General features: G+C 41.1%; 1 protein-coding gene across 4 annotated transcripts in view; it reads right to left on the minus strand.

Annotated features, from left to right (window-relative positions):
• Positions 1-21561, minus strand: part of DPP6 (dipeptidyl peptidase like 6) — a 587128-nt gene that overhangs the window by 80148 nt on the left and 485419 nt on the right. For all 4 annotated transcript variants that reach the window (XM_075419777.1, XM_075419779.1, XM_075419776.1 and 1 more), the window contains exon 8: positions 15567-15687. In XM_075419777.1, the coding sequence (XP_075275892.1) occupies positions 15567-15687 (121 nt within the window). The remainder of the gene's footprint in view (positions 1-15566; positions 15688-21561) is intronic.

Below are 21561 nucleotides of genomic sequence, written 5' to 3' on the forward strand. Positions count from 1 at the left end.
TCCAGGTCTGCTGTTTATCAGCAGTACCCATGAGCCAGAGCTGCAGCTTCACTGACAGACCTGACTAAAATGGGGAATTTCACAGGGAAATTCCCAGCTGCTCCCTGCTCCTTAGAGCTGGACAATAACCACATCAGCTCCCTGAGACTTCTCCTGACCCTCCCATCCCACTAGTCTATTTATATCATCAATACTTGATGATAACTCCACAGTTGTTCCAGATGGCAAATATTAGAGAAGAAAGCCAAGAAGCAAGAAATGATCCTAAAATGCCTACATTTGGCTGGAAAATGATGTCTCCAGGGTGTCATTGCTCATGATGCAATCGGGGCAAGATGTGCTAAGTCACAGGGCTTTTAGACTCTTATCAAGAGCCTCCACACATACAGACCTCCGGGCAACACACAGCATGTTGGGGGAAGCAAGGCGGAGTGGAGGGAGATTAAAAAACAAGATCATTTTAAAGCACCATAATTAATCCCTCTCCATGTGCTGCAACTTTGTGCCGCGCCTCCGAGGGGCAGCACAGCCCCAGTTATCGCACCAGAAATCGTTCAGCTACTGGGGACAGAGCTTTTATCTCCTGTCCTATTCTCACTATTTCTAGCCTGCTGGTGATACTCCAGAACAACACATAATAAGCTCCAGGTTAATACGGGTCAGTTCAATAATCAAGTGAATTTTTAAAATGAGATATTGAATCTTTTAAGTCATCTCTGTGCCTACAGTCTGAGGCAGAGGCTGGAAAATCAAAACAAATGCAATAAATACAATCATCTCCAGATAATTCCCACCAAGTAAGATTCATTTTGATGTCTGTTTTCAGACTGTTGCCTTCAATTTTAAAAGCACAATAGCATGAAAACATAATGTTTTGCTTTTAGGAGATCTTTTTCTTCAGTTCTATCCCTTACCAGTTTCCTGAATCTTTAATCTAGCTATCTTGAAAGCCTTCTTTAAAGAATTGCTTTTGATCTAGTCTTACACAGTAGCAACTGGTGCTGATTTTTTTTTTCTGCTATTGTTGTTAAATCAAATACAAGACAATGACTCAACGTTGAGAAAAGCAAAACTACTGTAGGAGGCAAATGCTTGTGAGTCATATATGTAAAAAGGGAAGGACTGAAGTGATTTGCCCCTATTTTCTGGGATTTGCAAGTCGGGTAAGAGTCCATCAGCCCCTCTATGGTGCAGAACAGCTTTAACAGGAGGCTTTTGCCTTCTGCTTGTAGGGTACCCCATGGGTTAGAAAGGCTCCTGCTCCTGTTGAGATCGCCTGAGACCAGTCCAGCCTTCCTTCTTGGTGACCCACATAGACACATGTCTCCAGTCGTGCATCCTTCTTGCCCTGCGACCAAACCTGAAGGGGACCTGCCAGGGGTTTGTGCTGCAGGTGATCCCGGGAACGTGCTGAGAACCGCCAGTTCTGGGGTTTTGTGTGATGCTCTGGATTTTATTTGGTGTCTAGGGGCCAAGGTGAGATTCTCACTTCAGTTTTGTGTCCTGATTTATCCCATCTCATCTAAAATCAGGTCAATAATTGTGCCTCAGTTTGCCTGTTTCTAAAAAGATGGTAATAATTCCTGTTCTACCAGGACATTATGTGAAGTTTTATTAATTGATGGTTGCAAAAGGCATTAAGATCGAGACAGAATAATTGGCTCTGTGAAGGTGGTAGTTAGACATGCACCAAGAGATACAGCTAAGCATTATCTGTTACGCTCATTTAATCTTATTCCCGCATTTTAGTTACAAGTGTATTGGTGCTGAGGGGGAGAGCTGCTCTTACAAAGGCGACCGCTGTATTGAGCATGAAGTTTAAGCACTTGTTCACACTGACAGTCAAACAACCCTGTGCAAGTGATGTTATACACATTAGAGACAAGGTTCACTCTACAGTGAAGACAAGATGTGGACTTGCAGTGGAGCAGGACAGACCTCTCTGAAGGGAAAGCGAGCAAGGCCTTCAGCAATCACTGGTCTGGGAGGAGAAGCTCGCCTGGCTCTCCTTGGCTGCGGGTCAGATCGGGGGCCAGCGTTGATCTGATCAAAAAGGGGATTGTGAAAAGCTCATCCGACTCAGGCTGTGAAATCATGCTCTTGAATCCTAATAATTTCTACAGCAACCAGTTGTCACATCATGAAGAATTACGGTCTAAAGTTGAGGGGGGGAGAAGAACAAGCTGACACACTTTCGTGAATCCCAAATCCTGCTGTAGGCAGAACTGGAAGAGTTCCCATTTGAAAAATAATTATGTTTCTATATAGTATGCTCTAAAAAGCTCTTTGTGAAACACTAAGGCTCATATTTCTAAATGTGGTAGAACTGGGAAGTATCCCAGGATTATCAGAAGAATTTGAGAATAATAAAAAAATTAACATAGAAACTTTAGAGATGATTTCAAGAAGACGTGCAACAGAATGATGGATTTTTTTGTACTCATAAATGCTTATAAATGACCTCATTTTAGAAAGAGAACTTAAAAATTATTTTCTGCACTCTGCTCGTTTTTCTTTTCCACTGAATATTTTAGGTAACAGAGTTTTGAATTAAAATTCAAGTCAAAAACACCCCTTACAAACACACCACCAAAGAACCAGCTGCACACACGAATCAAAAGCAAAATGGGATTTCATCTCGCATTGCTTCTTTCTAATCAGGCTACTATTTGCATACTATATTTTTTTCCAGCAAATCATGCAGATTTCTGACTGTTTGCAGCACTCCTATCGAATCCTGATAGTGAAGGTAGCTGCTCCCAGCTCTCCACAGTCTTACCACATGGTGGCAATAGAACTGCCACCTTCCTGCTAAGGAGGTGAGTTGCCTCTGATTTCCTCCTTCATTACTTCTTACTCACTCTAATGATTATATTTGTAGGTGGCAATTACAGTCTTCTGAGTTTCTGCTTTCCATTTCCTCAATAAATTTAATAGACTATTGTTGGGTTTATTTTTCAAATAAACTCTGCAATGTTTCCAAGGGCATTAAACCCTGTTATATAAGAGTTTTTCTTTCAGCTAATGCAATATCACATATTTCTCTCATCTCTAATGAAATTTTGAGGACTACTCTGGAATTACTCTTTTTTGCCAGCAAGGATTCATATACCCTTCTGTATTAACTCTTTTTCTCTAAGATAGTACCTCTCTCCATTAGTCTCTGCTGCTTTTGTTGCCTCATTGGAATTAGGGGGGGAAAAAAGTCTCAAATGGCAAAACCAGCTTAAGAAGAATACATGAAACACAAAAAAGAAAAACTAGGAATATGTACATAACAACAACAACAACAACAACAACAAATAGTAAAAGATTCAGACTGGAAAGGTATTACAGATGCATAAGAAAAGCTGATGCATGAGACATCACGCCTTTGTAACCACACTAAGGAGTAAACTTGTAGTCTTCATTTTAAATGACTGAGTTACTGAGAAAATGAAAATAAAAAAAATCTATTTGTTACTACTTCATTTTAAAATCAGTTTGTAGAGATACTGTAGATCTAAAGTATGATGTAAATCTTTTTTCTGCAGTTTTGAAAAAGTGTTGCTACTTCTCAGACTGGAATATAACTATTACCGTGTCTCAGTAGGAAGATATTATTCTCTGGTCCCTAGCCCCAGGCACCAGAGATTTAAGGCTTAAATGGTTATATGCAAGAATACAGCACTACGTAAGACAGTGAAAACACTCAAAAAGGAAAAAAAATCTTGAAGCAAAACTCAGAGATGTTTGAGGAACATGTACATTTGTTAGAGGTATCAAATTCTGCTTAACTGGATGAATTTACTCTGATCTAATATATAAATCAGGGTATTGCACATATTAGATGAGATTGTAGTTGTGAATTTTACATCTCCTTTTCTGGCACACTTGTGTGAATGGTGGGAAATTTTTTCTTTATAGAGTGGAACTCAGACACTCTGCCCAACAGACTGCAGTGGCTGTTCTTCACTGTATAATCAGTACCAGGTGAGACAAAAAGTTTTCTTGGTGTAGCTTGTATCCATACAGCCACTACATTTGCAAAACCATCTAGGAGACTTAGCTACACCACAGGAAATTTTATGGATAAAAATACAGAACACTTTATAGTTCACTTTGGTACTATACAATGTTTCCTCTCTAATCAAATCTCAAAAATCCATTAAAAGTGAAAAAAGATTCCTTCAAAATCCACAATTAAGGAATTTGTTAATAAGAAGCATTTTAAGTAATTATAAATAAATTACAGTATTTAGCTCTTAGCAGCATTCTGTGTTGCTGCGCTGTTGATGTGACTCAAAACAATAGACTGAAATTTTCCAGTGCAGAACAACACGCAAGAACTTTCACAGTCTTAAAACTTCTTATGGTTGGAGATTTGTGGACAATGAAATTTCAGTCATTATCCAGAAAAAAAAAAGACAAAAAAAGGTAATCTAATCATAATTTTCTGCTATGGAAACAATAGCACAAACTGGCTGAAAGTATGACCGTTAAGCACCAAGATGACACAGGTGAACACAGAAATGGTCATGATTCTTTTAGAAGAAAAGAACTGGGAAGATTGCCATCAAATCCAGCTCTACACAGCCCGGCTTTGCCATGGAAATAGTTCTTAAAATAGGAAACTCAGTTAGCAAAGGAAAGAGTGGAAAGATGGCCAAGAGGCTGGGGAAAACATAAGTGGTTGCTGCAGTTCTTGCTGGAGGCTGCCGAGCTGAGCAGACATAGAAACACAGTCTTACCCCAGTGTGATAGCTACGGTCTGGCTCTGCCGTGGTGGGCAATGAAACCTGGTTCTTGATGGATCACCCCACCTCCAGACGTCAAGAAATCACAGTGGATGTGGGCAAGGGCTTCAGGGAGGCAGAAGCAGGGTGACAGGTTGGAGCCTGCCTTTTGTTTCCCACAGGTTTGAAGGAAGACATCTCCCACCAGTTGTTGCTTAGTCCCTGCAGTCCTCAGTCCACATCCCAGCATACCAGGACATGATTAAAGGTTTCCATCATCCGCCTGGATTCAGTTTCTACTGTCTCATGCTGGACACTCTGCACCACCACAGACCAGGAGTAGTGGTAAGCTCTGCAACCCACCCTGCTGCAGACCCGTGGTGTTTGCAGGCACCTGGTATCTCCAGCCTGGTGTGCAACAGCCAATGCATCCCTGGCCACTTGTATTTTGCTACTTCACCATCCAAAAGTTTTAAGACCTTTCGTAAAATATGCTATTTTCTTCCACTTTCCTAACTACTGTTAACTCTGTGGCATAGTTTCCCCTGTAGAACTGTACCCATTGAAGACTGGAAAACAGCTGGTGCAGAAACTATGCCATATGGTAGTTAAAGCAACATAAACTAATAGAGTGTTGAGGGTGGTATAATCCTGGATGCTTTATCTTCTAGAAACTCCTGGTATGTCAATCTGACTGCTTTACAGCTCTGCCCTAATTCTTCAATTCTCCTGATCCAGAGCAAAATTAATGTAGAGTCACCTTCATGTCCTGGTTGGTGCCAATATTGCAGTCACCACCGGGCTTCTTTGTCCCAGTTTGAAAAATGCCTTGTACTGTAACACTCACGTCCCTCATGTACTAAATGTCTGAGGTCCGGTGGAGAGCTGGTAGCTCAAAATGGTGGTTCAAAAAATCAGTCTTGTTTTCCCAGTCCCAGGGTCTGAGCACATTGATTATCATTCCTCATGCAATATCAAGCACACACGGCAGATACGAGTATTGAAGGTTGCTTTCTACACACAAAGATTTGTGTGCCTGCCTACTCCTGCCTGTTCTGCTGGAGGAAACACTGGCCTTCAGCTCTGCGGGGACGGCCCTCGACCCAGCAGACCCTTGGCAGTAACTCACCCTTTGCATTTCACAGGTCATTACCTCTTCTGCTCTTCCAAAGACCCGTTCCGACCTCTGACTGCTTCCAGCTGGTATTAACATTTGGAGTCATAGGTTTTTTTAACTGCACTTCAGTTTGTTTCTTTTTTTTCTTCATTAGGAGAGCTGACATATATATATTATGAGCTGATTTCTGTCATGATTTCTATATTCTTTTGATTTTCCTACTATTATACAACAATGGATAGGCCAACTCTCCAGTGAGAATCACATATCTCAGCAGAATTTTCATCCCTTTCATGTAGCTTTTACTTGTTCTAATTTGGACAGAGTACATTCATTTTTGCTTTTTTTATTTCCTACGGCAAATACTCTTTATCCAGTCCAAAGACAAAGAGGACAGCTATTTAAACAGCCTGCAGTTTTTGCACTGGCCCTTGAATTTCCATAAGCAAGGCTGTGCCAAGGAAGAGCCGCTGCGTCAAGACAAAAAGACTACAGAAATTTGCTTCACAGGTCCAGTTGATGGGATTATTCACTAACAAAAAATTTCTATGTCTATCTTTCAATTCACTTGTTCTTTCTGTGCTTCTAATAATTTTTTGATTGCAGCACTTTAAAAATATCAAGCTTTTTTTTTCTTTAAAACGTATTTTTCAACAAAAAGTTCATGGACACCGTCAGAAGAAGAAAAGCACCTATTTCCTTCGAAGAATAAGGAGATAAATGTAAATTTATCATGATAGAGAGCTCTGTTCCCTACACTTGTACAAGCAGATTGTGTGTATTTACCCTATTATATGCAAAACCAGGTAATTTGTAACTTCTGAAGGGATATTCCAAAAGCTCTTACAGTGACTTGGTAATCTCAGGGCCAACATGTCTAATTGTAAAGAGATCAGAAAAAGTCATCAAAACTCTACATAAAATCATATAATTGCAGGTCTAGAAGAAGCCCAAAGAAATCTCCTAATAAACCCCTTTCACTGAAATAAGATTGATGGTTATCTCAACAACCTACAACTAAAATCTGCCTAATTCACTCTTAAAAATCCCCCAGGACAGAGATCCCTGCAGTATCCCTGGGCAACATGCCCTGACAGATCTATTTTCCCCCCATACTAATGTACATAGTTTTCATAAAAAGTAACCCAATTCTTTTAATCTTCTACAACGTTCTGTAGCCTGGAAGACTCTTATGTGTGTCACAGCCCCCGAGCTCAATTCTACCAGCACAGAAATGATGCATTTTTGTTTTATCTGCAGTGAACCTGACCACCTAAATGTATTCTCCGTGTTTTATCGCATCAAACCGCAGATATGATTTTATGGAGGAAAAACATAGCTCTCTTATTCGAGTAAATTCACAAATACTGTCTGACATTCACATTCTTTTTTTCTGGGAATAATGTCAGTTTAAGATATTTCTTTTGCAACCCTGATAATGGACATCATAAAGCACAAATATTACAGCAAGACCATTGCATTCAGCATGCTGGTGCAGATCCAGAGCACCACTATTAGCTTCCATGGAGTTATTCCAGACTTCATTAGCATGGCATAGGTCAAATTCTATTCTGCAATATGTAAAGTGCTAGTGTACTAATTAGTTATTAAAAATACCAGCATAACCAGAAAATGGGGACACAGACCTTGAATAGAGTATTTAACCCAAGGCTACTGTAATGAATTTGGTGCAGAGAAATAGAACTGATGTAACAGCAGAAAACCGTAACTCCATTCTACAATCTTAATATACCATTTGTTGGAAATATTTGACTCAATGTACAATACCTATATTCAGATACCTGTCAAGTTCTACTTCCATACTCTGATACTGTTCTATGCATTTTCTTTGTCAGTTTTTCGTTTTTGTTCAGGTACTCTGCTTAAACAGGGCTGTAGCTAACTAACTGGTTTTAGTTTGCTTGCAAACTGGGTTGCTGTTTGCTTATGTAAGGTAATTGAGGTAATTGTATCCCTGACAAAGCAGTGGCAGTGAAGTTCCAGTGGAAACGAGAACAGATTCTACCACAGCAGCTGGTGAAATTTTGTGGGAAGTTGTACATCTCCACTAAATCTGCAGAGATCAAAAGATTTAGTTTGGATTTAAACTGCTCTAACTGAATAGAATTTGTGCTCTCATGTTTGCTGTATAGACTGCATATCTATTTTCAGGAAAAGCTTCGTATAAATTTCAGCGATCTCTTTAATCACATAGCCAGGCAGACCTGAACAAGTCACTCACAATTTGTTGCAATGCAGAGGAGTGTTGCCTTATCTTGTAAGATTAAAATACTGGCAACAGCAGAGTATGACATTTTTATTTTTTCTATTACTGCAAGTATATAAAAATCACCCAGCCATGATTGGCTAATTTCATCCAGCAAAGAATGAATTGCAAGAAACTGCATGGAACTGTAAGAAACTACTTAAAATATTATAAAATCAGTTCAGACTTATTTAAGTCTTCCCTCTAACTGTGACCAGGCTGGCATTATATCTGGAAGCATAGTATCAAATTGTAGAAAGGAAAATTTTCTTTTCCCTTATCAGCCTGAGCTGAGCTAACATCAAGGTCCTGCCTCCAAGCATGATGCCAAGAGAGGCACCAAGGCTCAGAGCTCTTCCTGAGGAAGTGCACTTTTAAATAGGACCTCTGTGAAAGAAGAGCATAAGCTTCAGGACAAGCACAACTACACTCACTGAACACCTCTTGACTTCCAGTACTGGCAGCTACTGGCTGACCAGTGACATCAGGATGGACACCTGGCTTCCTTCCACTGCCCCAGGGAGATCACTGACCACAGTAAATAACATGCTGTTCTCCTTCCAAAAGGCATCCTGAAGCCTGAATGACAGTGATCCAAAAATTAGAGGATGACAGGTGTTGGATTTGGCTGGCAGCCCCCTTCCAAACAATCTTCTGCAGAAAGGAAAGGTTAAAGACTGGGCTAGAGCTGGCAAGGTTTATTGTGGTGCAGTGCTGGATTTTGAAGCCAGTCCAGATAACAACACATTTTAAAGTTTTCAGGAGGTGCTGGTTTCTAGGCAGGCGTTCACAATGTGCATTGTAAACGCTTCAATTTTCCCTGATCTTCGCCAACAGAGAAGGGCCAGAAGCCTGTTCCTGATGGTGCAGTCCATAAGGCAATCTTCCCTGTGAACAAGAGAACCTCCACCAAAGCAAAAAGTTGAGGGAACATCTATGAAACCTTTCATGATATGATTGGGTAAAATTTAAGGCTCCTTTTTTTCCTCTGCTTTTGTGTGAATAAGGCAAAATAATTCTGCATCAAGTTGATCTTCCTTGCAATGGTGTTATTTACAGTGGCAGTAGCCACTTCAAACACATGGCTGAAGTCAAGAGCTGCTCTTCATTCTTAATTTGACTGCAACTGAAATGGATGGATTTTATGCACATTTGGTATAAATGAGCACAAAAATAAAGGTGCATCCCAAAATAGTCACCTACAATTGCAATAGGCAGCTAAATAATGGCTAACTGGGAATAGTATGGTCCCAAGCACTACACAACAGCTGCATGTACTGAGTGGGCAACACTGAATGATGTCCAATATGTGAAAGAGGAAAGCTTTCTGTTTTAGTATGGTGACAACATCACTGAAGCACCACACTGGCTTCGTTACCTCACCAGAGCAAGCACAGAAATGAGAAAACAAATTCCACGCAGCTTCCCCAAAAGCCCTGAATAACATCAGCATGTACTTGAGAACAAACTACTGGTTTTTATACTTGGGGTGCATTTATGGCACTATCTGCAGCCATTTCCCAGTGCCAAGTGTTTCCCTACCTCCTTTCTCCCATAGCAGATGTGTAGAACCGAAATTTCTTCACCTCTGTGAAATATTTTCTCTGGAATGTTCATAAGAACAAACAAACAAGAATCTGTATTCACTGTCCTGGTGATTCTTCACATCTCTTGTCAAAAAGAAATACTTTGTAGCCCCATCAGGGCTGGACCCTTTTACTGTCTGGAGCTCTGGCTTTAACACCCTTTTGGCAAGAGATTAATTTATCCAGAATATCTTAAAAAATTCAGTGATGACTCAGTCTAATTTTTCATCTCATCCTCCCCCACCAGGTCTTGGAGCTACTAATTACTGGGAAAGGTTAACCCTACTCTGTGAAATATTAGGATATCTCATCCCCTTCTCTGGTGATACTAAGCAGGAATTGTCAGAGTTACTTGCTTTCAGCCTAATTATGAATGTCCCTTTCCTAATTCTGGTATAATCTGATCATCAAAGTTCCTGTTTCCAAGCAGAAGTTCAGTGTTCCCATATCATACAAAGAAAAATTGAGCACACGGACAAATTAGGTAAGGCACTGTTTCAGCAGACCGATCTAGCATTTTCCCCAGTATTAAAGACTATGTCTAGAGTCCCAGGATTTATACTTCTAAACTTCAGAAATGTATCTACTTCACTTGCTTGAAATACTACAAGAATAAAAGATACTGCTCAAAATAGCTGCTGTTTGATTTGGTGGCTGTTACCAGGCACTGCACTTCTGACACCAGCCACACATGTTCTAAATATACCCTCTGATTTTTGTGAGATGCTGATTAAATTATGGAAAAGATTTTTCTTTATCACTGTGTTCTCCTTCCTCTCTATATAAAGTCTAGAAAAGGAACAGAAGCACTATTAGCATGAATCAGTCAGTAGCTTTGAATGTGTGGTTCCCATAAGCTCAGGGAGAGTTTCAGGGAAATGTATATGAGGGGAAATTGGGAGCCTCGACCAGATCTTGCAGCAAAAAAATCTGCAGTTTCATTGTCTTAATGACGATGACATCCTGGCCTTTCCCACCAGGTGTCACTGCGAAGTCACACAAGAGCATCTGCTGGTGATAACAGAAGATGCAGGCAGAATGACGATTAAGACGACATACGAGTCATCGCTGAAAAAGAGCCTCTTTCCAATCCTCCTTTTGCTCCCTAGCCAAAAATAAAGCACAGTAACACCGCTGTGCATGAAGCTCGACAGAGCAGAGGGCAAATTGTAAATGATGGATACGTATAGCTCATATTGCATAGGAGTCTCAAACGTGTGCCGTGTAAGCTGGGGCTGGTGCTTGGCTGCCAGATGTGGTCCTTGCTGACGTGAGGATGAGGAGATGTCCAGATGAGACGTCACAGCCACGGTGTCAGGACTAAGTCTGGAATGGTGATGCTCACTTTGAGATGATCTTTAGAGACTCACAGCTAAAACCCTTCTGATCACTTTGACAGTGACAGGAGATGAGGGAGTAATTCACGTGCAATGCTTCCTTTTGCAACCAAAGTCCCTGAAAACCAAAAACACTTCCCACAGCCCAATTTTTAAAATAGCTTCTTTGGGACTACTCTTACATCTGAGAAATTGAATTACACAAGGAAATGCCTTAGTTTCAAACTCTATGGATGGGATAGGCCCATCTATAGGTGAAAATCCTGCCTTCCCCTCCCACCAGTGACAGACGAACACACTGCCGTGTCATGTCCTGCTCCCCCATGTTTTCCAAGCACACACTTAGCAGCAGAGCATAACTCCAGAAGTTGTCTCCTCCTATCTGTGAACACAAACTTGCTCAAAGGAAGTCACACCAGGGCTTTATGACAGTGCAGCTCAGAAAAGGTCCCTGTCCTGCTCAGCAGAGACACATAAAGGGACCCCGAATTACGCTGCTGGGTTGTTCCTGGTCTAGCAGCATCATGCCAGCATGGAGGGAGGTCCTCCTGACCCCTTTTCCCAGCATTCAGCATCATGCAGTCCCAAACTCCATGAGCTTCCAAACTGCAACACTGGGACACCACAACCTTCTCGTTGTCACTTCGCAGGATCTCACAGGCAGCCTCCAGCAGAGAGCCTCACTGCCACCCTTCTCACAACATCTGGACAGTCTCTCCAAGTGCCTGACAGCAAATGGAGATACTGTAACTACAGCAAGACAGAATTCGTCTCATTGAAGAGTGCTCCAACAAAATGCTTAACTGAAATGAATTTTACCTGCACTTTACTTGTTAAAGTGTACATTACTTTTATTAAAGTACTATACATAAAGAACAAATAAATGCTCTGATCCTACCACTTTGAAAGTACTTTGTGCTATATCACTGCTTGTTTTAAAATTATCTTATTGTTGCTAAAACATATCCTCAAACCAACAGCAATAATACAGCAAGCTGAAATATAAACCACTCTTCGCCGGTGCTATGCATTTAAATGCTTAACTGGTTTCAGCCGCAGAACTTTAAACACTCTTTCACAGGATATCACTCCATTTTAGTATAAGAATCTATCAGGCACAACTCTGAAAATGTTAAGTCAGACTATGAAAACATGTCAATGCTTATTTTAGTAATAAAAGCCATGTTTAATCTATGCTTTCATATTACAGTAATCTATGTATCAATCTATAACCTTCCAGCTAAATGCAATAAGTAGATTAAGCTCTGATTGATTCGAAATGTTTTTCACTGTATTATCAAAAGTCTACAGATCAGCATAAATACCTAGAAGAAATTTTTTCCCCTTTGGCAGATTTACAAAAGCAGGGCTTAACTTGAATTGAAATGAAGTTCTGCATTTTTCCAGGGCAAAAAGCCTGTCAAATCTACTCTAGATCTGCTCTGCTTCCGGACTTTGTAAAAACCTGTGATTAATAGTACAGTGCATCTATTCTGTCATGACAAAAGCAATCACATTATGAAGAAAAGTGTTCCCTCTGGGTCTACCATTCATATGAAGCGTCAGGAGTTACCCTGAAGGGTGGCACTGCTGGGACTGCCATCTGCATAATGCGCTGTGCAAACACCTCTCCAGGAAGGCGAGGGGGTGTTAATGTGGTCTGGTTGACTACAATAAAAGACCTTAAAAATTGGCTTCCCCAAATAGAAAACATGAAGTTGGGTGGTTTTGTGTGCTGCGTTAAGGGAAAGTGAGAAGCAGGTCGTGAGCTGTCACAGTAACCCAGCGGGCGCTGTGGGGAGGCTTGGCTGACGCTGCCGAAGATGGTGAACCGCAGCAACAAAAAGAGCACGCGAGGGAAGAGGAGTGCACTGAACTCTCTGTGATCCTCTTTCAGGGTTTCTTGCAGCTCCTTTGCAGACTATCTGCTGGGGATGGCTGCACAGATGGAACGAGATTTCTACATATGCTAAGCGTTCATCTCGGTAGCTCGCTCAGACGGTGACAGTGCAAACAAATATGGGTCTGAGCATCCCACCCAGCTCTGCTAGGGAGGTGGGTAAGACACATCTACAAACATCAGTGAGAATGAGGGAAGAGGAAAAATAGCCGTGAGGTGGTAAATTTTGATCCTTGCCCAGATATCAAGTAATTCCAGTCAGGTAAGTTTGGATTTAAAAGGTTGTTCCAGTTTATCCCCCAACAGAGGAGGCACCCAAGAAAAGGAGACAATTTAGAAAAATAAAGGCACTGGTAACAGTGTGCTGGCAGAGCCTCCCAGCTGCTGCTAGGGTAAAACTTCATCTTCACTGACAACAATGCCTGAATTCCCATGGACTCCCATAGGGAGGTGTCATCCATCTCCCAGTGGTCCTTACCCAATTACCACCACGCAATACTCAATTTCTTCTTGGATCCCGCCCCCTGCATCCATGCATTCAGAGAACTGATGTCTGAACACTGCAGACCCATCTGATCCTGAGGCCCCACAGCTTGTTCACGCATCTGCCATGAATTCTCAGTCCTGACTCCAGTCCTGGGTTTACTTCCACAAGGACTGCACAAGTGACGTAGTGCAAAAGAAGGAACTCAGCTCACACAGTCCAGCTCTGGATTTGATTTTGGATTCTGAACCCCATCACTTGGGAATGTTTATATCTGAGGTTTTCCTGTGGGTCCTTCTACTCCTTGCTTGTGAAGTAAGAGTTTTTATTTCAATGTAAACCATATTTGAACACAAAGTAACGTTTCCAAAGGGATCTTATATCCAGATTTCTGCAGACATACTCCTAATGAATAACAGGTTCAGTGGTCTTACTCTGTACATGCTGCTCAGAGAGGTTACAGAACCTGGCTTGGTATATCCAGACTGTATTTGATCATACATTCATTTCTTATCCCAGTACGTTAGCATAAAGTTAACAAGAAAGTGCATTATAAAGGACAAACCTGAAAGTCAATGTCAGCCAAGACATTGCCTGGGCAATCCCGTAATTGAATAAAAGTACGTGTCAGCAAAACAACTGTCATCACGGGCTTGCCAACATGTTTGGAGTTCATCGGCTTGACAAACACCTCTCAGCATGGTGCTGTGTGTGAGACTCTACGAGAAGACCTTATGTACTAAATGATGTTTATCAGCAAAATGTGGGTACTAATATGCACATTTGACCTACAGAGTCAAACAGGCCTGTTCACTACTTCAGCAACTAATTAACAAATAAAGAAAAATTTAAGAAAATTAGCATTTTGTAACTTCTTAGTCACTCCTCTGGTTACAAAGTGCTTCACAAGGAGGATATTCACTTGAAAATATTCTGTGGTATAGTGTAAACACACATTTAAATATCAAAAGTAATCTAAACCGCTGTCAGCTTTTTCCATAGAGGTATTGATGAATTTGTACTCTGATTTCTGGGACCAGCTTCTCTGAGAGTGGCAAAAAAAATATTTTATTTTAATTCCCTCATTTCTGAGTCCAACAGCCCAGCTTAGCTGTGTTACAGAGTAATTTAAGGAGTGATTCATAGTTTTACACCAATTGATGGTGAACAGCATTTTGCAACCTGTTCTGTTCCATTAAGCCCCAAGGAAACCAAAAGCAGCCAACAGGGCACAGCTGATAGATGTATCTGGACACTTCTTTCTGCAGAGGTAAGAAAAGCTTGAGACTGTGTTGGGACCTGCAGGAGAAAGCGTGACTTTAGAGTGAAACTGTGTCACAGGAAAGAGACACTGCCAGGTCCCAAAACCATGATCCTTGTGAAAACGAACTGCTGGCAGGATTAGCCAGTAACAGAGGGAGGGGTGCAGGTTGTGTGCATGTTATATGTGGAGGCTATAAATATATTTTAATTTAAATTCTGAAAATGTATTAGCTTAAAAGCCTATAACGTCCTCCAAAAGAACTGGGGATGTCTGGGATCCTTTCCTAAACTAGTGATCAGGTGAGATTATTTGTAAGCAGCTGCTCACAGACACCTAAAGGGCCATTAGTCAGCTGAAAGGACCAAAGTGAAGCAGTGCTCCAGCAATGACCCTCTAACTCATCAGGTCCACTTTCAAGGGAAAGAAGCCAATTAATTTGAGGACCTGTCTGCTTTTTGAAAATTTTTAGGTAGCAAGATCTGAGCAGCTTCCAGGGCCCACCTAGTGATGTGGAAAACAAACAATCAAGTTATTCTTCCTTTAAAGTGAAACCCCTTTCCCTCCTCTTTTCTCTCCTTTTCTGTGATTTGAAAAGTGGCATGTCTATGAGTGATTGCAGTTGCCATTAAATAATGAAGCAGTTCTGTTCATTAAAGCTTGGTGATTTATTACCTTCGGACTAAAGGAAAGAAAAACAGCCTGAAAACAGAATTCTTACATCATTTCACATTATTTCCAGTCCAGCACTTCAGACAACTGTTAGAATAGCAAATTTTCAGCTCCACGGTCCACCAGTCCCCAGAAATGCAGTGCTGAACATCTAATTCCAGCCATTTATGTAAATCTGGAGTGTAACTTAAACTCATAGCTACCAGCTGCCTAAATGTCATGTCCTACCTTCATACAGCCAGTCGCTGAGCCCATTGAAAATAACACCTTCCTTTCCTGTGGAGACCACTCGGATGGCTTGTTTCCCCACATGGGCACAGTAATAGATGTTATTCTCAAAGATAAATATCTGATTTGAAGGGAAAAAGAAAAAGAGAACAGCATTAAGCAGTGGCTCCATTACAAAATGTTGCATTTTGCTTTTACAATAATCGCCAGTACGAAATCACATATCACATTTTTATAGTATCTTTTGCCGAAAAAGGACTTCCACAGCTTGCTTCCAATGCCATAAACTAATAGAAAGATGTTAATTTACAATGAACAAACTGAAGCCTTGGTCCTTTGGTAGAAACCTCGCTCCCATCTTCGTTTCAGAAATTGAGCAGTGCAGTCAGAGGGCATGAAATGAAGAATGCTAGCACTCAGGATATTGGAAAAACGGTCCAGGACACAGTAGCAGTTTGCAGAGCCAATTATGATGCCATGTGGTGAGTCAACTGGCTACCAGAAACTGCTTCTTGCTTGTTTCCATCTGTTCCTGTTTCCTTAAAACACAGCTGGCAACATATGAAATAAATTAAAATTCAGTTTTTAATGCAGATGCCACAACACAACGTGTACTATCGAACAGGGGACAGCCTATGTGACTGCAGGACGCTGGGCGACAAATGCGTCCCAGCCTCCACGAGGTGGTTGGTGTTCTGGTTGGGGAGGAGATGCACACACTCCAAGGACCCAAAGGGGTGTGCTGGACCTCCCGCCCAGCCCTGTGCACCTGGTCACCTCCCTACGGGAATGAAGGCGCATATGGGCCTCACCTCCCTGCCAGCATGGAAGCGGCCTGCTGTAACCCCCAGCCCGTCTTTGGAAACTTCTCGCTTCTGTTGCAAAAATCTAGTGGATTCAGGTTGCTGAAAGGCGACATGATCTAAACATCACGGGAGCTCACAGCTCCTTGGGAGGGCAAGGAGAGGCCCACACCAAGGATCACCACCAGGTATCTATGCCCGCCTCTGCAAACACCTGCTCACACAGCTGGTGCTGTCTGCGGGAAAGCAGTTCCATCCTGAAGAAGTATTTGTAAATATAAAATTCTTATGAATCACAAAAACTTCAATCAGTGATTTCCAGGAAAGGAGCCTAATATGAGACTCTCAAATAAGCCTCTAGGGTTTTTTTAAAGCTAATTTCATGTGAGTCATTGGATCTACTTTTATGAGAATGCTTTGGGGAATCAGGCTGTTTATTTTGGTGTTAAAGTGCTGATCTGCAAGAAAAACTTTAGCCAGCCATTTAAAAAATATTGATGCATGGCATTAGTCTTTATCATCTGGTTTTCTGTGTTTTGCTGTCATTGATGAGACAGATCCTGTCCTCTTCTCACCTCAAAGTGAACTGCATCCTGCTTAAAGTAGCACTCTTGTTTTTAAAATATTTTTAAACTCCATTCGGACTGCAAAGATTTACTGAACAGAGTATCAGAAAGCCATTTAGACTGAAAGACCTACTGTTAATATAATTTAGTAGACATTTACAGATGTGTTTTTACACACTTGAAGATATTGGAACAAATGTTAGGTATCTTTCCCATGATACTAGAATGCAGTTTCTCATGTTACACTCATAAAAACATAGGACTGGGAAAAAAACTTGCTTTCAGCTTCTGTTTCACTTCCTCTTACGGTATGTGTTTCACCTAAAGATGAGCTTGGAAAGATTCCAGAAGAAAGTATAGATCCTAATTTAGTGTTGGCAGTAGTTATAGTGAGTTTGCCTAAAGGTAAAAAGGATGACTGAAACTATAGCTTGCTTTTATTGCTTTTAGCCTGCCTGGATTTTTAAACTAAGAAAAGCTGCATCCAATCAATATTTTTTGAAAGTAAAACATATGTTGTGGAAGATATCACATTCTCTTTTCTACCTTGATTTTTAGTAAGCAGAGGAGCCAGATGAGGGGTGCCAAATAAAGAATTTAATCTGTTAGTTCATCTGCATGAGGGAGGAGTGTTGTAGCTTAAATGTACATAAAGGCCAATGGCATCCTGGCTGGTATCAGGAATAGTGTGTCCAGCAGGAGCAGGGAGGGGATCGTGCCCCAGAACTCGGCACTGGTGAGGCCGCACCTTGAATACTGTGTTCATTTTTGGGCCCCTCAATACAAGAAAGACATTGAGGTGCTGGAGCGTGTCCAGAGAAGGGTGACAAGTCTGGGGAAGGGACTAGAGAACAAGTCTTATGAGGAGCAGCTGAGGGAACTGGGACTGTTTAGTCTGGAGGAGAGGAGGCTGAGGAGAGACCTTATTGCTCTCTACAGCTACCTGAAAGGCGGTTGCAGCAAGGTGGGTGTTGATCTGTTCTCCCAAGTAACAAGTGATAGGACAAGAGGACACGGCCTCAGGTTGTGCCAGGGGAGATTTAGATTGGATATTAGAAAGATTTCTTCACCAAAAGGGTTGTCAAGCACTGGAATGGGCTGCCCAGGGAAGAGGTTGAGGCTCTGTCTCTGGAGGTATCTAAAAGGTGTGTAGATGTGGTGCTTAGGGACCCAGTTTAGTGGTGGAATTGACAGTGTAAGGTTTGCAGTTAGACTCAATGATCTTGAGGGTCTTTTCCAAACTATATGATTCTATAATAAAGTCAGGGAAAAATAAACAGAATAAGATACTTTGGGCCCAATGAAAACCAAATCTCTGTGTCCAAGACCTAAAGGTACTGGGGGTGCTTGGGTGGGGGCTTTTCTGTGACAGGCACACAATCTAGCATAGTTATTCAAGTGATGCAATCCTTCCCTTGTCCAGTGTCTCCCAGCAAATAAACATTTTGCCATATTTTGCACTGTATTAAATTTTAAATGATTTTACAGGAAGAATGAAGAAGGTGGATTGACAAGCTGTCCCTGCCACTTGCTTTGTAAATCTACAATGTTTTCGGTCTTCCGTTTTGTCTTTCAAAGCTTCATTGCACTAACCAGGCTGCATGAGGTATCTGGTAGCTGCAATGGAAAAATAATACAGTGCTCTGACTTCCAACTGTCTCCCATGTAATTCAGAGCCAAACTGCAGCACCTCATAGAGAATTCAAAATTATTCTCCTAACTACAGTGCCTTGTACCCTAAAAATGTCAACCATAATCAAGATAAGAGATAACTGAAGCGGCACTAGGAAGATTTCTGTGTAATGTATCTTATAAATTAAGAAAAAGCATTTGAACTTTTGTTATTCATCATAAAGAAATGTCTTTGGATTACTTCACATTCTGGGTTAAAAAGATATTAGATGATTTTATGAAATACATACATAACATTTTTTTACTGTTTTGGTTTTATGACATCAAAGCAGTGCTTTCTATCAATTGTTCAGAATCCTTTGAGCTAGTTAGAGGATGAGAAAATTTTGTAAAGAAAAATAATAAAGAAAAATGTATGGACATCACTTTCACATTGTTTTATGCTTGTTTTACATAGTAGTTCTAGACTAATATAAAATGACAAGAGAAGGGGTCAAGCTCAACTTTATGTCTTTCTCTGTACAGGAGACAAAGACCAGACCTAAAATTTCTGGTGTCTTCTCTTTTGGAGAGCGTATTTGACCAATATTTTACCCAAAACATTCTTGCAATGTATATGTCTTTTATCATGGACAGCACATAAAGTCCAGCACTTAGCACAACTAATGACATGAAAAATAAACCTATGATACAGAATCACAGAATCACATAATGGTAGGGGTTGGAAGGGACCTCTGTGGGTCATCTAGTCCAACCCCCCTGCCGAAGCAGGGTCACCTACAGTAGGCTGTAGAGGACCTTGTCCAGGCGGGTCTTGAATATCTCCAGAGAAGGAGACTCCACAACCTCCCTGGGCAGCCTGTTCAAGTGCTCCGTCACCCTCAGAGGGAAGAAGTTCTTCCTCATGTTCAGACGGAACTTCCTGTGCTTCCGTTTGTGCCCATTGCCCCTTGTGCTGTCACTGGGCACTACTGAAAAGAGCTTGGCCCCATCCTCCTGACACCCACCCTTCAGATATTTGTAAGGATATATTAGGTCCGTTCGCAGCCTTCTCTTCTTCAGGCTGAACAAGCCCAGCTCCCTCAGCCTCTCCTTGTAGGAGAGATGTTCCAGTCCCCTCACCATCCTTTTAGCCTTCCGCTGGACTCTCTCCAGTAGCTCTTCATCTTTCTTGAACTGGGGAGCCCAGAACTGGACACAGTACTCCAGATGAGGCCTCACCAGGGCAGTGTAGAGGGGAAGGAGAACCTCTCTCAACCTGCTGGCCACACTCCTCCTAATGCACCCCAGAATGCCATTGGTCTTCTTGGCAGCCAGCGCGCACTGCTGGCTCATGGTTAACCTGTCGTCCACCAGGACACCCAGGTCCCTCTCCGCAGAGCTGCTCTCCAGCAGGTCCACCCCAAGCCTGTACTCATGCATGGGGTATATGCCAGGAAGATATCCCCACATTGAATACTGTGCTCATTTTCATCATGACACACTCAGTGTTAGAGGAAAGAGAAGATATTCTGAAAGAAGTTGGAAGAATGGAAACATCTCTACATAGATTGAAGAAACTGAAATTGCTAACTCTGTAGAATGAACCAGGAAGACATAAGCTCTCTGAGATAATGGACAGGAAACAGAAAACAGGAAAAGGACATTTTCATCCTTTCATTTTTCTAAAACAACAGGGAAAGAAATGAAACGTAGAGGAAAGCTGTTAACAAATGGATAAAAATATTTTTTCCATTGAAATCAGAATTAACACGTGGAACTCCTTGTCACTGGACGTAAAGGAAGACAAGAATTTAACTTCCTTATGGATGTCATAACAGGGTTCAAAAGAAGAAATACTTCTTAACAAAGACAAATGGAATGTCCTGGGGAACTAAGAAAAATATTTTTATTTTAAAGAGAATTCACTGACTCCTACGGTAATAAAAAACAATGGGGATTTTGCTGTTGTCTTTGTGTGGCTCAGGACGTCACCTGAAACTTTCAGCATAAGATAAAACCCCCTTAGCCTCAGGTTTCAACACATCAGTAACTCATGTGTGTTGGGAAGAAACCTCTGCCTGTTTGCAACACGGTTTGAAACAATCAGTTGTAACACATTTGATATCCTTGTGTAATTCAACTAATATTGGAGAAAAAATATCAGACTGGTTGGACCACAAGCCTGAGACAGAAATTGAATTTTAAGTCAAAGATTAAGTATTTTTACAGTAAGATAAATTTATACAGTAAGATAAATATTTAAACTGACAACACAATAAAGTTAATTCTCTTAAAACATACAAGACTCTTAACAACACTGACTGATATAAGGAGGATTCATTTAAAATGTCTTTGTAACTGCTTAAAGGCTTCTGAAGCAATGCTCTCTACCAAACTGACCCAGAGTGGTATTAAGTAGTTATGCTGCAGTAATTAAAATACCGTTAGGTTTGAATGGATTAATGTGAGGACTTTACAAGGAATCTGACGAAAATAATCTCTTTAAGACCACTGCAAAAGTCGCAGTGACCAACTATTCTGAACAGATGAATACTGCAACTCCTTTTATGGTTGTTCAACCCACCTTCCTTCCAGCCAAAGAGGTGAGTGAAGTTTCTGTTTCTTCACAAAGAGAAAATAATTTCGCATGAGTTAAACTGCATTTTTACTGCTTCTATTTACTTTCGAACTTTATGGTGGCACTCTAAGTTTACATTCTTTTTACCCCATCATTTCTAACATGACTGAATGAGCGACATCACCCAAATTTAGTATCCCCAAGCATAAAGCTTATGCTTTGATGCTTATTACTTTAAATTATTAGCACATTGTGGAAGTGCAAATGTTTCCTACATGTTAGAAGGCAGTCTTCCACACTGCGATGTCAGTTTACAGAATTTAAAGAGAAAAGAGTAGGTAACATGGAAAGTTTGGTCATTTAAGGTGGAGAGTTTGGGCAACAAGAAGCAGCCTTGATGTACGGTCAGGCACAAAGTCTTGTCTTGACATCTT

This window comes from Opisthocomus hoazin, chromosome 4 (assembly GCF_030867145.1).
Source record: "Opisthocomus hoazin isolate bOpiHoa1 chromosome 4, bOpiHoa1.hap1, whole genome shotgun sequence".
NCBI lineage: Eukaryota > Metazoa > Chordata > Aves > Opisthocomiformes > Opisthocomidae > Opisthocomus > Opisthocomus hoazin.